General features: G+C 51.3%; 1 protein-coding gene across 1 annotated transcript; it reads right to left on the bottom strand.

The window, feature by feature from the left end:
- Nucleotides 1-9,691: 9,691 nt before the first annotated feature.
- On the bottom strand, nucleotides 9,692-13,018 carry SOST (sclerostin). The gene is made up of 2 exons (XM_059997459.1): nucleotides 12,802-13,018; nucleotides 9,692-10,113 (listed from the first exon to the last, which is right to left on the bottom strand). Exons 1-2 carry the CDS (start codon nucleotides 13,016-13,018, stop codon nucleotides 9,692-9,694), a joined length of 639 nt encoding a protein of 212 aa, XP_059853442.1.
- Between the last annotated feature and the right edge of the window lie 5,973 nt (nucleotides 13,019-18,991).

The raw sequence follows: 18,991 nt of genomic DNA, 5'->3' as shown, positions 1-18,991 counted from the left end.
GGGGGGTGACAGGGCAAAACAGTGATTAAGGAAAGGAAGGCTTCTTGTGCTAAAGAAACAAAGGATGAGAAATAGAAAAGCTCAAAACATTTTTCCAGGTCTGGAGTCTCTTATCCCCTCTCCAGGAGGAGGGCTGTGTGAGCTGACCGCAGCTCCGCTGTGTTTGTGATCCAGTGTTTAAATGACACCTGCAATGGTCCTATTAAAATCAATAGTAGAGGGCGTGGGCTGGTGGCCCCTTTGCTCCTTCCCAGTTCATTCATTTACAAACATTTCCTGAGCCCTGCTGTGTGCCAGGCTCCTGGGTCTCAGCACAGGGCACAGGGTGGAGAGGAGGCCAGCTCAGCCCCTGCCTAATAGAACTTACGATTGGGCAGCAGAAGCAGACACGACGTGACACTAATGCAAAATGACAAATTGTGACAAGCGTTGGGAAAGAGAATGGTAGAGCCCTGTTTCAGATGGGGAGGTCAGGGAAGGCCTTGGAGGAGGTGATATTTGAGCTGAGATTGGAGGGCAGAGAATTCAGGAAGAGCATTCCAGGCGGAGGGAACAGCATTGCCATAAGCTACAAACTGGTGCTTTCGAGGAACTCAGAGAGCAGCGTGGGTGGAGGGGGGAGCCAGGATCGGTTAGGGGTGAGGGACACCAACAGCAGACAGGGCTGGAGAGGAGGTGGGGACTAGCTGTGCAGTAATTGGAATACTTCCGCTAAGTCCGGACCAAATGACTTCTCAGGACCTGTGTTACCCCAGGTTTCAGTGACATTTTAAACAGCCATCCTGACCCGGCTGGTCATAAAAGGCTCGGGAGTCTGTTTCCATCTTCAACTCTCCTTTTAAGACAAGGGCACCCAGGCTCTCCTGGTAAAGGTGATCCGGAAGACGCCCTTGGTGCCCTACGAACTGTCCAGCAACATTTTTAGAAAATGCTCCCTTTTAGATCCAACTTCTCTTAGCCAAATTGACCAGGGAAAAATAAGTCCCTACAAATAGCGATCACCAGCCAGCAAAGAGAGTCATTATCTTAAATTGAGGCTGGTTTCTAAGAAAAAAGAGAAGGGGGGGGGAACCCAAATGCCACTAGGCTAAAACCTCACCCGCACCCACCCCCAGAGCATACGTGAGAACGGTGGCTCCAGCACCCTCCTTGCAAGGACAGGGCTCAACACCGACCTCTGTGTGAAGGGAAGGAAACGGGCAAAGGAAGGCAGGCCAGAGATTAGAGAAGCTGACAGATGTAAATAGCCTCAGAGGAGCCACGCTGTCCCGGCGCTTCTCCCCAGGGAGCCTTTTGTACCAAGGAATCTGGTTGCCTGAACGAAAAATGATATCATTTATTTCTTTAGTCAGAGCTGAGCTGTTTTCTTCAGACATAGAAATAACCTCACACCACAACACCAAATTGTTGGCCAAGTGATAGAGGTATCTGTAATTTGCACGCGTGATAATGTCCTGGGTAAACAACCACGGACTTGGTTTTCTTGGGAGGGGCCCCACTGCCCCCAGCAACACTGCAAAGCTATGGAAGGGCTTGAATGAAAGAAATGCATTTGGAAAGGTAGTCCCAGAGCTCTTGCCTGCTGCTGAGCTAGAAGGAAGCCGGAGTTTTCATTGCTGCTCAAATCACGCCCTACTGTCCAAACATCCATTAATTCAATAAACAGTTATTAAGCACTGACTCTGACCAAGCCTGTGCAAAGGCACTGGGGTTACACATGTGCAAAGGCTGGGACTCTGGCCTCCCTAGGCTCACAATTGGTAGGGGACGTAGCCAAGTTCAGCCCGTGTGATGCCCTGTGATGCAGTAGGTACATGATAGCACAGTGGTCTGCTCCCACAGAGGAGGCAGCATTTGAGACTTGAAGACGAAGAAAACTTTCCAGGTCAGAGAAGTGGAAGGAGGGTGTCCTCGGTAGACTGAACAGCATGTGTGCAAGCGCAGAGGTTTAAAACTATCTGGACTTTTTGGAAATTAAAAGAAACATAATATTGCAGGGAATAGAGTGTTAAGGAGGCCAGTGGTCTAATGAGTGGCTGGAGAGGTAGGCAGAAACCAGAGGCTGAGGAGTTTAGAGTTTATCCTTTAGGTAATAGGGTGCCATGGAGGAATTTTGAGCAAGGAAGCAACATGATTAAATTTTTATATTAGAACACTCACTTCTTTCTGTCTTGAACAAACTCTGTTATATAGGAAAACAATGCAGGCAACTTCCTTATAGCATTGCTTGTGAAAACTCTGGAAACAAAATAAACGTCCACTATTTTCTTATCCATAGGAAAATGTAGATAAGCAAATAGTGACATAGTGAGAAAATGTTATAGAGTTCAGTAGTTAAAAATGATCCAACACGGCTAGATCTTTAAAACATAATTTTGAGTTAAAAAAAAAAAAAAAGGTGAGTTTCAGAACATGTATAGTATGATAAAATGCATGTAAAATTTAAAACCACACATTTGTATATGGTTACAGATAATATATGTAGAAAAGCATGGGGAAGGGGAGAAATACAGAGAACTTTGTCTATAATGTTCTATTTGTTTTTATATATAAAAGAAGTAATGGAGCAAAGTTTTTTTTTTAATTTGAACTTCGTTTTTTAAAAAGCAGAGAAAGACCCATCTGGTAGTGGTGTAGAAGATGGAAGGAGGGAGATTGAGAGAAGGGACCCCAAGCTGGCCTCTTTGTCTCCACACAGCTTCTCCTGGATGGAGGAGGCAGATCTTGGGGGGCCCCCGAGGGCAACACATACAGAAAACACCCCACCTTCTTGGGTGGCTTTTGTCCTCTGGGCAGAGCTGTGGTGCAATCCTGGCCTCTTGTCTGGTGTCCCTGGAAGACAAGGGGCTCTGTCTTGTCCATAACTGGCCACGATTGTGATCTGATGTGACTTCTGGGTCTCAGCATCATTCGCAGCCCCCAGATGCCAGTACTGTTCTTGGACACCTGCTAACGAAGGGGCAGAAACAGGAGGCCTGTAGAATACCTGGGAACGTTTGACATTATATGTTCAGAGTAAAGATGGTGGGTGTGCACACGTGCACGCATGCACCCACGTGTGACCACATGTGCAAAAACCAAAGAGCAGACTGAAAGCCAGTCTTCTAGGAGGGGGTTTGCAGTGGATGCTGTCACATGAGTGTGCTCCTTGATGGGAACGTTCTTATCCAGTTCCGAGAAGTAAGAATGAATCTTTCCAGGAGAAATTCATTTCTAGACTCCTGCTTACCCTTCAGATCTCCATCCCTCGATTCAGGGTCTCATAATAAACATGTATACTTCTACATATATGTATATGTCCAGGCTAGAGCCACGGCAGGAAAAAACAGTCAACACATCCATGTTTGCATTTTCCCAAGCCGAGCTAATCCTTGCTTCCATCCCCGGCTGGATTTTGTGGGCATCCACTAGAGGAAAACTGCAGACTTTTCTGCTCTTATATATGAATTTCATAACATATGTGTGTCCTAGAAAGAGGACACCTGCCCGATGCCCATGACCTTATTTAAGCAAACCTATTATGTGCTTTAAGAATAAAGGCATGCGTTATATGCGGAATCTAGAAAAATGGTACAGATGAACCGGTTTGCAAGGCAGAAATAGAGACACAAGTGCAGAGAACAAATGTATGGAGTCCAAGGGGGGAAAGGGCGGGGGGATGGTGGTGATGGTGGGTTGAATTGGGAGATTGGAATTGACATATATACACTAATATGTATAAAATAGATAATTAATAAGAACCTGCTGTATAATAAAATAAAATTCAAAAGAAGAGAATAAAGGCATGTGTAGCTACCTAATTAATAATATGCAAATTATTCTTTTCCGGAGACCACTTGGTCTTTAACATACAGAGACAGAAGAACATACAAAGAGAGACTCTGTCTTTTACACACACACACACACACACACACACACACACCGCGCGCGTGCGCACCTCTCCCCACTATAATTATAATTACCACGCTGGCTTCCAGATCAGGGGTTAGCAGCCTTGGCACAGAGACGCCTGAAAGCCACCCAAGGCAATTAGTGGTGTCGCTTCTCCACCCCCTCCTTACCTTCAGGGCCTTTGCACTTGTCGTTCCCCCTCCAGGCACACACATCCCCTGTCCTTGTGTGGCTCACGCCCTCCCTGCATTTAGGTTTCATCTCAAATACCACCTCCTCAGAGAGGCGGTATGGCTCTCTGTCTGCTCACCTGCTTTGTTTTTCCTTACAGAACTTTTCATTCCTGGGCATTATACTGTGCATTTCCTTGTTATCTAACAGCCATCCCCCTGCCAGCACTAGACCATGAGCTCTGAGAGGCTCCGTGATGGTGACCACGTGCCTGGAGCCTAGGGCATGCAGCTGGCTCTCGGTCAGTTTCAGTGGAATGAATGAATGATTATTCCTCTTCTTTCCATGTCCGTCTTCTCCTTGCTCCTACTTCTTCTCCTGCCTCCGCCTTCAAACTGCTGGCAGGAGGAGACCTCAGGAAGTTGTCGAGCAAGGGAGGTCTGTGGTCTGGGATCTTCATTGTCCATCTCCCTTTCCCACTCTCTTTCATGGGTACCCATCTCCTACCTGCAGCTGTCCACTGCCAGCTCTGGCCTTCTCGGTGGGCAGGACCCAAGCTCAGACAGCCCAGGTGATTGGAGGGAAATTGGGAACTAGGGCCGAGGGAGGTTGTAAGAAAGACAGGACTTAGTCTCCAAGGCAGCCCTGCCAGGTTGGTGGAGAACGGAGCGTCGTTTGGGGCGCCCCTCAGCACCTGCAACCCAGCTCCTTGTCTTGCTCATGGGAGTCAATGCCACCCTTATGGGGCTCAGCCCTTCCCTCCTTGCCAGTTGATGCCCCCTCTCTCCTGCCGTGATTGACAGTATCTCCCCCCACCCCACCCTTCTCTCCTTCCTGGCTTCTGCTTCCTTCTGTCATAATCAGAGAGAGAGAGAGCCTGTTGCATGCCAGGTCCCGTGCAGACGTCACCCCACCCCACCCCACCCGATATGGGCCCCCCTTGCTCCCTTTCTTTCTGTTGCCTCTCCTCTCGCCCCTCTGAGTCCTGGCAGCCTTCAAAGCTCAGGACCCCACTCCTGCCTTGTTCCCTCAAGCTCCCACCCTCCCCTGACTATCACTCTGGTGACAAATGGTCACATACTCCACAGTTGTACCTAGTGCCCTCATTTTCCACTTGACCCTCAGCAAGATTATAAACTGCTTGAGGGTAGAAGCTGTGTCTTATCCTCAGAAACCTAACGTAAAACGATCCGGGCAAACAGCTTCTTTGCACAGAAATCAGATCTTCGCCTCCCCCCTCTCACCATCATCCGTACATCCCGGTCTATTCCACCCACCTGATCTCACGAGGGAAGAAATCCTAAACAAACTGAACAACAACTATGCGACCGCAATGCATATAAGTCGCCTACTGCATGCTGGGTACTTGGGGTGCCCTGGGGAGCAGCAACAGACAAGAGTCCCTGCACTAAGGAGCATCCCAGGCAGAGGACCAGCATTTGGAAATGGGTAACTGGGCTCCAGCCAGTCCAAAGAAAGTTGCATCTTTTAACAGCGAGGGAACCGTATAGTTTATTGCCCAAACCAGGACATTTTTGAGAGTAAAAGTGGGAGTTGTTAATAATTACGCTGCGCCAATAGGTGTCCTGGACAAACCAGGTGCGTGATTTCATTAAGAGCGACAGTCCCCCTGCCTCCTGCCCCTCTGGCCACAAAAGGAACTTCAGCTATTGGTCAAAGCTGCCAGATCTGCGCCTCTGCCTGCCCTTGGACAAGGGAGGAGACAGAGGATGCACTCCAGGAACGGGTGGGGGAGGGGAGGGCAGGAACGACTGCAGGACCCAGAGCTAGAATCAATGATCAGGAATTAGGGCAGGCCTGCGTCTGGGATCAGGTACGAGGGGTGTGGGATATGGTACCAGCCTCCAGCTGCTGTGTTTCTGAGCTCGGCTCACAGGCAGGTGGCTTTTGCAGGCTCTCCACCCTCCCAAACTGCCCAAGTCCTGCCTGCTTCGAGGAGAATGGGGACGTTTGGTTGCCGTTTGGCTTCTTTGAGTTTCTTTCACTCTACCTCCTTGGGCAAAGGTGGTCGGGTTTGTACTTGCAGTCTAGGTGGAGCCCCTTGGAGTGTGTGTGTGTGTGTGTGTGAGAGAGAGAGAGAGACAGAGACAGACAGAGACAGAGAGACAGAGAGACCTATTTCCTTCTGTCCCTCTGTCTGTCTGACTCTGACTATTAATACAAGCCGCACGTCTGGCTGCACCCCCAGAGCATATGCTCCTGCAGCAGAACGCTGCCCCTCCCAGCTGAGCCTGTTGTCTGTTCCGTTTCTGATCGGCGCCAGGCTCAGAGACCCCATGTAGGTAGAATATAACTTTCCATAAATAATTCCCAGCCCGACCTACAATTTAGATTTGGGTTGTTTTCCCCTCGTGGTAATGGGAGTGTAGCCTGGGCTCATCCCTCCTGGATCTCCGGGTCCCAGAAGCCGACCCTAGGTGTATCTCGGGGTTGGGGCATTGGTTTGAATCCCTGGTTCCCCCACGCTACCTTACGCACGACGAGGACTCAGTACACGTTAAGGAATTGAGTCTCCTCTGCCCACGAACCTTCAGCCTCAGTGCCTCGGCTTGGGCCGTGCCCTCTACCTAGAACGTCCCTGCTCCCTTCTCCACCTGGCGAACCGCTAAGGAACACACACCTCCGTGAAACCCTCCCTGAGCTTTATCCCTCATCCCCACCCACCACAGAGTAAATCACTGCCGTCCTTGGTCCTCGTAACACTTTGTACAGGACAATGTGACCTGATGATTTGCCCACGTGCCCACCCAACCAGGCTCTGAGCAGCTCGAGTGTCAGGGAGAGGAACTCAGCCCATGGCTCAGATTCAAACACAAACCTGGCTCCAGAGCTCGTGTCCCACCCACCTGTGCCACACTGCAGCTGGGGGCTGGACGATGTATCCATTTCCTACCTGCTCTCGTGTTCTGGACCCTGGGACACTCCTGACGATGCGTGGATTCCCTGTAGGGTCTCACTAAGGTCTCCTTGGGCCCTGGAAGCGGCAACACCCACTGACACCTATCAAAGACTTGATGATGATAATGAATTTCGGAGCGCTCATCGGGAGTTAAAGGGAAAAGTTAGGGGGAGGACCTCAGCTTACTTTGGGGGTGGGGTTACCCCAAGATGGGCTGGACTTCATTCAAAGTTTTGCAGTTGATCATCCCTCCTTATGGCAATGGAAGAATATTTCTTGATTCTCAGCTAGCGTCCAGAACTATTAGGCGAGGTAAGAGTTTTGAGAGAAGCACAAGACATTGTCCCTGCTTGTAAAGGGGTTTACGAGTTCACCGGGGAGGCATAAAATTCACATTCGGGAAAAAGCTTGACTGAGCTCCTGTGAGCTGGTCCTAACATGTACTTGGCTTTGTGTCTATCCCAGTACTACTCACAGCTCCGCCAGGTGAAACAGGCGGTCCATGAGTGAATGTCCAATGGAAGACACAGAATCAGAAACCAAAGGAGTGGCACGGACGAAGGGGCTGGACATCTGAGGAGAGAGGGATCATCGGGGATTGGATTATCTCTGGAAGGTTCACGGTAGAGGTGACAAAGAACATGCACCCCAGAGAAAGAGCAGGAGTTGTTGGGGGTGGTAAGCAAGGGCGGTAAGCCGGGCGGGCAAGGATCAGGACAGTCTGCGGCCACTTGGGAGTAATTAAGGGAGTTTGGGAGAATGGGGGATGGGAATCAAGCCGACTTCCGTGTCAGAGTGAGAAGCCTGAACTTGATCCTGGGCAAGGAGAAGCTATTGAGGGATTTTTGAGCAGGGGTAGGATGTGATGAGAACAGTGTTTTTGGAAGACAGTGTGAAGGGCAGGCTGCTAAAGGGACACCAGGCTGAGGTTAATACAATGGCCGAGGTGAAGGGATGAGGTCTCGGTTTGGAAAGGAAGGGATGAACATGACCTTTCAAAGGAAGGACATAATTGCCACAAGGGCCACCATAACACAATCAAAGGTGCCTCCCAGGTTTAAGCTCTAGTGACCAAGAGAAAGATGTTAACGTTGACAGAAATGACCACGTGTGGTTGACAAAACAAGACCACATCCTTTCCGTAACAATTCATTGTCTTTATTAACAATGTTTCTGGATTCTGAAAGAACAGACTGATATTTCATAAAGCAATATTAACGTTGTCATTCTCTACAAGAAAAACTTTTGCATAAATAACTTAAGTGAGAAAATAAATATGTAACTTAACTTTTTTTTAAAACTGCTACTTTCATTCTTGTGGACAAATTCCACATGAAAAGATTGCAGAAACGACCAGCTGGGCAGGCTTTCACATGGCATGTGCTTCTGTTTAAAAAAAAAAATTTTTTTTTTTAGCAATTAAAAACTGCACAGAAAGTAAGTGGTGTCTGGAAATGATTTTCCAAAAGATTTTTGGATGGCAGCATTAAGCTTTGCAGCTTCTCAGCATATATACAGCACTTGTAATTTCTTCCCCAATAATATTATTTTAATGTAAGCTATGCCATCACACATAACAGCAGTGAGAAGCTCTTTTCCAGACAGAAATGTGTCCGTGAGTGGTAGGCAGGCGGAAGTGCCTTGGAAGGGACCCATTGGCCTTTGAATGGGTGGTGGCTACTCTCTTGGGCCCGGAAGCCCAGGGTGCTGGGACCTTGAGCTTCTCTGCAGAGGGTGATATGGCCATGGTGGCGGGGGGGGGGGTTGTTGCTCTTTGGGAATAGGGGGTGATTTCTGTGCCTCCCACCACCCTTGGGACCTTCTTCTCTACCCCAGGTGACGGTGCTGTTTCTGCATCCTTTGAGATGGAGGGGTGGAGGTAGCCAAACATCTGGGAGGCCAGGCTGGGACACACCACAGCTTCTTGCACGAGTTTGTCAGCCATAAATAGACTCTTTTCTCTTTCCCTGCTTGTTTTTCATCTTTGGCTGTCAGATCAGAGGATTACAACTCCGAATTCTGGAAGCGACCACATCAGTGACTCAATCCAAACGCTCTCTCCTCTGCCCATTCAAAGGGCACCCGAGTCCTTGGAATTATATGACAGTAGCTTCCTCCAGATGTTAATTCCTCCAGATGTTAATCCCACCCCCACTTCCATTTTACAAAGAGGAAATCAAGGTCCAGAAAGAGAAGAGTGTAATAATCCGAGGTCACCCGGCACGTTAGTGGCAGAGCCAGGACTAGAAACCCTATCTACGGACCCCAGTCACGTGTTCTGGGCACAACTTGCCAGGCAGAGAGGCGGGGGGAAGGGGAATCTTATCGAACTTTCTTAACCAGTCCCTGGACTTTTCTCCACTGCTCCCTTAAAACTCCAGGGCAGTGAAATGCTTCCTTTTCTGCCTCCTCTGAAGTGGGACCAGCAAAGGTAGGCGGCCCGGAGGGCGGGGTTGCGTGGCTCAGTGTCTGTGACTCTCAGCTCCCTCCCATGCCCCTGGGGACCCCCTCTGCAGGCGGGGGTGGGGGGGAGCGCTTTGCTGACACCCGGATCCCCAGGGCCTGCAGCCGGGAAGGTTTCAGCTCCCGGCCCTGGGTTGCAGGTATTTAAAGTGAAACACAAACGATCAAACCGCGCGCGCAAGGGGCGGAAACCTGGGGCGCCTGGGTCGGGAGCGCCCGCTGGGGGCGCGGCACGGCGGGCGGGCTCTAATAGGCGTTCTCCAGCTCCGCCCGGTTGGCTTTGGCGTCCCGGGCGCGGGGCCGCGGCTTCCGGCCCTTCTGTGGCCGGGCGGCCTCGGGCCCGAAGTCCTTGAGCTCAGACTGGTTGTGGAAGCGGGTGAGGCGCTTGCATTTGCACGAGGCCACCAGGCGCACCTTGCGCGCGCGCGGTGCCGCGCCGCCGGGACACAGCAGCTGCACCCGCTGCGCGCGGTAGCGGTCGGGGATGCAGCGGAAGTCGGGCCCGCTCGGGCGCCACCACTTGCCGCGGCCGATGGCGTTGGGGAGCAGGCGCGCCGGGCCACACTGGCCCGAGCACACTAGCTCGGTGACCGGCTTGGCGCTGCGGCACTGCCCGTCCGTCACGTAGCGGGTGAAGTGCAGCTCGCGGCAGCTGTACTCGGAAGCGTCTGCGGAGAGAAGCGCGCGTGAGGGCGACCATCCGTCCCGCCTCCCTCCAAACCACTCCGCCTCTTCCAAACCTGCCTCTCCCTTGACGCTTTTGCCTCTGGGGATCTATTACGGGAGGGGCCCAGGTACTCTGGAGTTGGGGGAAAGATCTCCGATCCACCCTCTCCCCCTAAAACTTTGGAGCCAAGTGATTGCTTCAGTTCAAATATCAGCTCCATGACTGTGTGACCTTGGACTAGTTACTTAACCTCTCTGTGCTTCCTATCTGTAAAATGGGTTGTCTTGATGATTCAGTGAGCTAATCCATTACATCTATAATGCAGAGGACACTGCCTGGAACATACTAAGAGCTGGAAGTGTTGACTGTTATTATGTTATTATTATTCCTCTCCAAGGGGGCCCTCTTTGCCAGACTTAAGTCACATCTGTGCCACAGGGCCTCAGTAGGGTAGGTATTAGCCACATTCTCTGAATGGCTCTGGCTTCTCCAAAATTCCTTTTCCAGCCTGTTGGGAGGGGAGACTGGGAGTCGGGGGATGGAAAAAGGAGTAGGGGTTAATTGAAGATAATGAAGCAGGGCAGCTACTGAGAAGAAGGATGGACGGGGAGGTGGAGAGGAGACTGAAGTCGTCAGACTTGAAAGGAGCCAATGGCAGCATGTCCAACCCCCTCATTATCACTGTGGACACTGAGGTCCAGAGAGGGAAAAGCTCTTTCCAGGAGCTCCTGACTCTGCTCCTCTGGGGTCCCAGAGCTTCTCAGCTCCCACAAGGGTGGAAGCTGTGTGCCCGAGCACCGAGGGATGCTGGGTGGGGGACAAAGGCCTGCTTTTTACTATTTTTACTATGGTTACTTCCCTACCAGAGGGAGACCAAGCTCTGACTGAAAACCTACAGCTTTGGCGGCCACAAACATTTATTAAGCACGTGCTGTGTACCAGGCACCGTGCCGGGCGAGTCTCTTCTGTGACATTTGATGGACAGCCAGTGGTGGCACAGGCTTGCTCCCTGGGCAGAGAAAGTTTGGGCTCTAAGGCCTGGCTTTGTCCCCGAAGACGCCTTGATCATATCTCCTAGTGTGGGCTTAGATGGGTGGGAGCTTTTTTAAACAGCTTGTCCTTGTGTGAGCACTTGCCCATCCCCAAGGGTCTCATAGGGACAGTTCCAATGTGACACAAAGGGATGAAAAATAGTCCTAAGTCCAAAACCAGAGAGGAGGCAAAGAAGGCCGACCCCACCCCCCCGCCACCCCCGTGAGAACAAGCACAGCAGCGGAGAGGTCAGGGTTCCCTCGCCCATGGCTGTGGCCTCCTGGCTTCTGGGTTGGTTTGGCATCCTCACCTCCGCTCCCAGGCCCCAGGGCTGGTGTGTGGGCGTGGCCTGTTTGCCCAGAAAAGGAGGCTTTGGGGCTTTCCAAGAATAGTACCCCTAGGTTAGGCGCTTCCTCTGCAAAGGGCGACTTTGTTTTGAGCACGTGGCTTCCTCCCAGCCTGTAGCTCTCATGGGAGCCCAGGGAGGACGTCTTGTGCTTGGGTCCCCTACAGTCCATTGCTTGAGCTTAGTTGACCTTCCCTGGGCAGGAGCAGGGGAGAGGCCACTTCGGGGGGGTGCCCTTTGCAGACCCCCATTCCCAGCTGGTTGTGAGGCAGGGCAGGATGGGATGCAGGGGCCTGGGCAGTGGACTCCTCTCCCACCCGGACCATAGCCAGAGGGCCTCACTCTGAAGCGTCATTCCAGCCCCCGCCCCCAGCCATTCCTGCCAGCTGCAGAGCCAGCTGTGCACACTGCCCCCCAGGCTTCTATGTGCAGGCCTGACCAGGAGCCCAGGTGTGCCCTCCACTGGGACCACTGCCTTTCCGCTAGGGTCAGTGTCCCTCCCAGGAAGGAGGCAAGTCAGGGTCTGGGGTGGGGATTCAGGACAGATGGTGCCACCTGTGTCCACACCCTGCACAGAGGATGCTGCCTCCCCTCCAGGGCCTGGACCCAGTTACCACCCAGGTCAGAAGCTAAAACTGCCTGCAGCTCCTATTCCCTCGAGTGCCAGCTCACTGGGTAGACCATGGGTGGTGGGAGCTGAAGGGGTGCCTCTTTGGTGTCCCTTTCCCACTGCTTTGCAGGGATCTGCTCTGGCTTTCGGCCTCCGATGCCCCCCACACAGTCCCCCACCGGGGCTGTCTTGAAATTGGATCCAACTGGCTTCAAATCTCAGCTCTCTACTCACTAACAAGCTACTTGTTCTCTGAAGCCTCCGTTTCTTCACCTTCCACTTGGGAGCTCCCCAGGGTGTGGTTCACGCACAGCCCATGTAGTATCTGCACCCAGCAGGCGCTCGTCGACGTGAGGCCCCCTTGCCTTAGTTCCTCCCCAGTGGTGTCAGCAGCTGGACCCTGCTCCTCTCTTCTCAGGAGGGGATTCTTTGAAATCTCCTTTCTGAGCCCCTGAGGCTGTCCCTCTCCACCTCAGCCTCCTTCCTGCTCTGGGCTCTCGCTGCCAGCCCCCTACCAGCCCCACACCCTTGCACTTGAATTCCAGGGCTACGCTGGCATGCCATCCTCACCCTGCCTACAGGCAAGATGGTGCCTTCACCGGTGCTGGCAGCGGCTGACAGTCTACCCCAGTCTTCAAAACCTCCCCAAAGAGAACCCTCCCAGGACCCTTATGCTAAAAAGGCTCTCCTCCATCCCATACCTTTGGTCTCAAAGGGGTGGTGGGGAGGCCTCCCTCCGTTTTCTGCCCGGTTCATGGTCTTGTTGTTCAGCTCTGGCGGAGGCTCGGGGTACTCGCCCAGCTCGGGGATGATTTCCGTGGCATCATTCTTGAAGGCCTGCCACCCCTGGCCCTCCACCACACGGAAGGCTGCGTGTACCAGCAGGCAGACGAGACACAGGGCAAGAGAGAGCTGCATGGTGCCAGCTGGAGGGGGGCACCCGGCCTTCCAGCAGCACAGGCTCAGGTCCCCAGCTCAGACACGTTTGCCTTTTTAAAGCCCCCTCTGCCTCATGCCAGCCAATGAGGACAGGCTGGGGCAGGGCTGGTCCCATGCTTCCCTCAGCCCAGGGGGAGGGAACGGGGTGTGCTCCGAGCAAGCCCTCCCCAAAGACTCCTCCTTGAGCTCAGAAATCTCCCAAATTGCTGCTGGTGCTCCCAGGTGACCCACAGTGAGGGGGCGTGTGAGGCAAGCCTGCTCTCAGAGCCTCCCACGTGCAGGCGGCTGCGGTTTTCAGATATCAAAATGAGCTCCTAGTCTCTACCTCCCTGGGTCCCTCGGGCTTCCTCCAAGCAAACTTTGGACCAACTTAACAAAGAAAACAGCAGCTCTGAGTCCTCCACAGGTCTTAGCCCAGCCGATCCCATTTCTCAGGCCAAGTTCATTTGTCACCCCACCAAAATAAAACAGCCCTAGGGGTGTCTCTTTGGCCCTCACAGACCCAGGCAGAGGCAGAAGGCTACTTTTTTTTTTTTTTTTTTTTTTTTTTTTTTTGCGGTACGCCGGCCTCTCACTGTTGTGGCCTCTCCTGTTGCAGAGCACAGGCTCCGGACGCGCAGGCTCAGCGGCCGTGACTCACGGGCCCAGCCGCTCCGCGGCATGTGGGATCTTCCCGGACCGGGGCATGAACCCGCGTCCCCTGCATCGGCAGGCGGACTCTCAACCACTGCGCCATCAGGGAAGCCCAGAAGGCTACTTTTTAAGAAATCTCATTGGTCCCAACCCCGTGCAGCTCAGCATCAATTATCCTGACCAAGAAAGCCCCTCTTGTCATCCCTCTGGAAGGCAAGAGGGAAAACTGGAGGATCACAGCTGGGGCTTCCACTTGGCTGAAGGGGCAGGGATTCCGGTTTCAAGGCCAGGATGAGACATCAACAGGCTCTGGTGATGGAGACAAGGAGGAAACCTCAGCTCATGCTCCTCGGGGATCCTGTGCTTGGTGACAGGCACTTGTTGGCAGGCTGATGGGCCATAGTTATTTCCTGGACCAGGCTGTGGGTAGGAGTGGAGAGCACAAAACCCCTTTTCTTAGCAAAAGTGAAAGCCGGCATTTTTAGTGCTGATATATATATTTTTTTCTTGTCTCCCAGCCCATTACATTTTTCAAAACCAGCTTTGAGTCCTATATGGAAAACCTTATTGGTGCATAGCACAGGTGCCTTCTGTGAAGCCATCCCAGGTCCAGCTAGTCACAGAGAACCCAAAAGGAATTGCTACCTTGGCCCCAGAGAAGAAGGAGGGGCCCGGGGGGGAGGAATGTTCACACCTGAGATGCAGGACAAGGAAAGACGGCCAGCGGAAGCTTTCACTGCAGACAGATTGTTTGAGGAGGCGCACCCACTCCTGGCCCTGAAGGAGGCTGGGAAGCGGGCTGTGGCCCAGGTCCCTTGGTATTTTCAGTGGGCAATGAATCAGTGCACCCCACCTGCAGAGCCTCTGCAAAGCCTCTGCCACCTGCCTCAACTTGTAAGTCGCCGTGTCCATCTGCGGCCTTCTGTCCCTCCTTTCCATCATCCATCACTTGACACATGAATGCAGCTGCTCTGACAGTTTTACAAGCCAGACAGAAGCCCCTGCAGGAAGGGCCCTCTCTGATACCTGCTTCCTAAGTCAGTTTCCTTCAGGGCAGACGAAAACAGCTGTGGCCATTGTTGCGGGTGATCTATCTCTCCCAACAGAGCCGGTGATGTTGTGAGAAGGGGGCCCTCGGAACCCTCTCCCTTTGTCTGTGACCCTCCAGCCTCCTTTTCCCTTGCCCTGGAATGTGGACCGTTAACCCTGTTGTGGCCGGACAACTGCCTTCTTGCCCTTGATTTCGGAGAGGGCAGTTCTGATGCCTGGATTCCTTGAGCTGGCGGGACTGGTGCTGGAGCCCCACCTGCTGTTGGGGTCTGCAGCTCATCCACAGGAAACGGAGACCGTGGGGACCATCCTTGGAATACTTCTGCCACCTGCTGGAGACGGAAGGAGAAGCCAACGATCGGAGGATGGCAAAGCTCAGGGTTTCGTTTCATTTTATTGTTGTCATTTTATTTGAAACTGAAGTAATGTTTAAAGAGAGAGCGAGAGGTAGAGAGAAGAAGAAGGAGAAGGAGGAGGAGAAAGAAAAGAAGGATCCAGTGGACTTGAACTTCTGAATTATCTCCATCCTTTTGAATTAACTCTCTGCTAAGGTATAGCCGTGCTTTTCACAAAATGGCTCAGAGAGAACCTGCTGTGATGCCATCTGCTTTTTCACTTAACACTAATTCGCTTTTATATTTATTCAGTCCACAAACTTGTCATTGTTCAGAGCTAGACAACACTCCCCAGAGTTAAACCCTCAGGGCTTTAGCTGACTTCTGTTGTGGGTAGTTTAGGTCATTTCCAATGCTCCTCTATCCTCGGATAGGGATGCTGTGAACATCCTTGGACAAAGTCATTTTTTTGAATTAAACTTTTTATTTTGGGGTCCTTGTAAATTCACATGCACTTGTAAGAATTAATACAGAGAAAACTCCCTGTTCCCTTCGCCCAGTTTCTCTCAATGGTAACATCTTGCAAAAACCAGGATAGTAACATTGATACAATCCACCAGTCTCATGCAGATTTCCCCAGTGTTATTTGTACACGTGTGTGTGTGTTTCTATGCAACTTTATCACGTGTTGGTTCAAGTAACCACCATCACAGTCAAGACAAAGCACAACTCTGACTACAAAGATCCTCTCATTGCCCTTTTATAAGCATGCCCTTCCCCTTCACTCCTGACCTAGGGTACCACTAATCTGTTCTCTATTTCTACAGTTCTGTCACTTCAAATAAATATGTTATATAAATGGAATCAGTCATGATATAACCTTTTAGGACTGGCTTTTTTCACTCAGCGTCTTTCCCTGAAGATTCATCTGAGTTCTTGCCTGTATCAGCAATTTTTTCCTTTTTATTGCTGAGTAGTATTCCACAAAGTCTTTTATTTTAACTGTAGGGTTATTTCAGAAGTGAATTCTGGGTCTGAGAGGATAAACAGTCCCCAGGCCCGTGAGCAACATACAAGGCATGTGCCTTAGTTTGCTAGGGCTGCTGAAACAAAGTACCACAGATTGGGTAGCTTAAACAACAGAAATTTATTGTCTCATAGTTTCTGGAGGCTGAAGTCTGAGATCAAAGTGTTGGCAGGGTTGGTTCCTTCCGAGGGCTGCGAGGAAGAGTCTGTTCCGTGCCACTCCCCTAGCTTCTAGGGGCTTGCTGGCAAGCTTTGGCATTCCTTGGTTTGCAGAAGCTTCGCCCCGATCTCTACCTTCATCTTCACATGCTGTCCTCCCTGTGTGCACATCTGTGTCCTAATTCTGCCTTCTTATGAGGACATCAGTCATATTGGATTAGCGCCCACACTCATGACCTCAACTAATTACATCTGCAACGACCCTACTTCCAAATAAGCTCACATTCTGAAGTCCTTGGATTCAACATATGAATTTTGGAGGAACACAGTTCAATCCATAACAGCATGTTTCTCCACAAGGCTGCCAACCCTGGGTTTGGGCTGTTAAATTGTTTTTATTGAATTTATTTACATATTTGGCCATACCACGTGGCATGCAGGATCTTAGTTCCCCGACCAGGGATCAAACCCAGGCCCTCTGCAGTGGAAATGTGGAGTCTTAACCACTGGACCGCCAGGGAAGTCCCTTAAACTGAATTTATTTATTTATTTAAAAAATATTTATTTATTTGGTTGCACCGGGTCTTAGTTGCGGCAGGCAGGCTCCTTAGTTGTGGCTCCAGGGCTCCTTAGTTGCAGCTCACCAGCTCCTTAGTTATGGCATGTGAACTCTTAGTTGAAGCCTGCATGTGGGATCCAGTTCCCCGACCAGGGATCGAACCCGGGTCCCCTGCACTGGGAGCGTGGAGTCCTATCCACTGTGGCACCAGGGAAGTCCCCCTATTGAATTTTTTTTAAAATAAATTTATTTATTTATTTACTTATGGCTGCATTGGGTGTTGGTTGCTGCACGTGGTCTTTCTCTAGTTGTGGTGAGCAGGGGCTACTCTTCATTGTGGTGTGCGGGCTCCTCATTGCAGTGGCTTCTCTTATTGTGGAGCATGGGCTCTAGGCACGTGGGCTTCAGTAGTTGTGGCACATGGGCTCAGTAGTTGTGGCTCACGGGCTCTAGAGCGCAGGCTCAGTAGTTGTGGTGCACAGGCTTAGTTGCTCAGGGGCATGTGGGATCTTCCTGGACCAGGGCCTGAACCTGTGTCCCCTGCATTGGCAGGTGGATTCTTAACCGCTGTGCCACCATGGAAGTCCCCCCGCCATATTGAATTTAATACTTTAGTAGTTGCACCTAAATTTCTAGCAAGGCTGTTTTTCTATGTGATGATTTACTGGGTTTTGTTTCTACCAAGCTGCCTGTTTATAAGTCCACCTGTCAAACATTTAATGAAGCAAGGCCTCCTATCAGGCACGATGAACTCATACACGCTCTCCACCAAGGAGCTCTGGTACCAGGGAAGGAATAAATTCTTCACCCAAATAACTCTAATGCCGGGTAGAAAGTGATTGGTGCCACTAGGAAATCTTCAGATACATTCTTTAAACAGGATAAAGTGTTATGGGCCTTTAGAGAAGAGAACAGTCTCTTCCCCCTGGGGTGGTTCTGGGAAGATGTGGCATTTGGACCAGACTCTGAAGGACAGGCCAAATTTGGAAAGTAAGTTATGCTTGTCTGACTCCTCGGGATTGTAGAATGTTTGATCTGAGAGGGACCTCAAAGGTAGGTTAGTTTCACTCTCTACTTGGTTCCCAAGCTCCCGGTCTCTAATTCATGGAAACTGAGGACTCTTATTAGCTGCATTTTTAAACAGATTTTGCTGCCACAGATGAGTGGTAAAAATGGAGGATCTGGATTTGGAGGGCAATCTCTGTTTGTAGGCAGTTGCCTACCCTGAGGGAAGTCCAAATCAGCCTGTCTTTATTCACAGTTGAGAACTTGCTCTCTGTAGAGGGCAGGGTCTCAGCACAGGTGGAAATCTACTTGTTGGTTCAGCAGCTTCTGAGGAACAGCCCCAAAGAGCTTGTGTCACTCAACCTCCCGCTACAATGGGCTAATGGCTCCCCCAGCCCCAACATGATAAAACCTCTGCTTCCTTCTGCCTGGCAGACCAGGCCTTTTAAGTTGGGGGGCCCTGACCCATCCCCGGAATCTCGCCAACTGCTGTCCAAACTACCACCCTCTGCCTGCAGGAGGGCCCCTGTCTGCAAATCCTTGTTTAAAATGGTAAAGAAGACTTTATTCAAGGGGGTACCATCATGGCAGGGATAGGGACCACTGCCATGGGGTCGTGTAGTTGCGGGGAGAGAGATTGGGCTCAGCAGATGGAAAATTACTGAGGAAACATCAGGGGTGAGGAGGATTCTGGTGAAATGGACCTAACAGGATTCTTGCTAAAGGCAGGCCAGGGTGGTCAGACATCACCTGGGGGATGGTGGCGGGTGAGGAACCCGATTAGGTATTGAGGGTGATCAGATATGGAGGGAGGGGGATTCTGCCTAAACTGACTTGGCAGGATTCTTGCTAAAATTAGACAACACAGAGATGAACATGGAAGTCCAAAAGTCGAGGCCCAGTTGAAGAAGAGCTCAGAGGGGCTTAAGCTGACAAAGAAGACTGTCATCCTCTATGTTCAGAGGCAGATGCATACTACATTACCTAAATGTGGTATGCCTCTGCTTTTTTTTTTTTTTTTTTTTTTTGCGGTACATGGGCCTCTCACTGTTGTGGCCTCTCCCATTGCGGAACACAGGCTCCGAACGCACAGGCACAGTGGCCATGGCTCCCGGGCCCAGCCTCTCCGCGGCATGTGGGATCTTCCCGGACCGGGACACGAACCCGTGTCCCCTGCCTCGGCAG

This window comes from Delphinus delphis, chromosome 19 (genome assembly GCF_949987515.2).
Source record: "Delphinus delphis chromosome 19, mDelDel1.2, whole genome shotgun sequence".
In the NCBI taxonomy this organism is placed as follows: Eukaryota; Metazoa; Chordata; class Mammalia; order Artiodactyla; family Delphinidae; genus Delphinus; species Delphinus delphis.
This window is presented reverse-complemented; position numbering and strand designations above follow the sequence as displayed.

Excerpts from the sequence above, each read along its gene's own strand:
- SOST (XM_059997459.1), bottom strand. The coding sequence starts at position 13,018 with ATGCAGCTCTCTCTTGCCCTGTGTCTCGTCTGCCTGCTGGTACACGCA. Across the intron at positions 10,114-12,801 it reads CCACCCCTTTGAGACCAAAG|ACGCTTCCGAGTACAGCTGC; the intron begins GTATGGGATGGA and ends TTCTCTCCGCAG.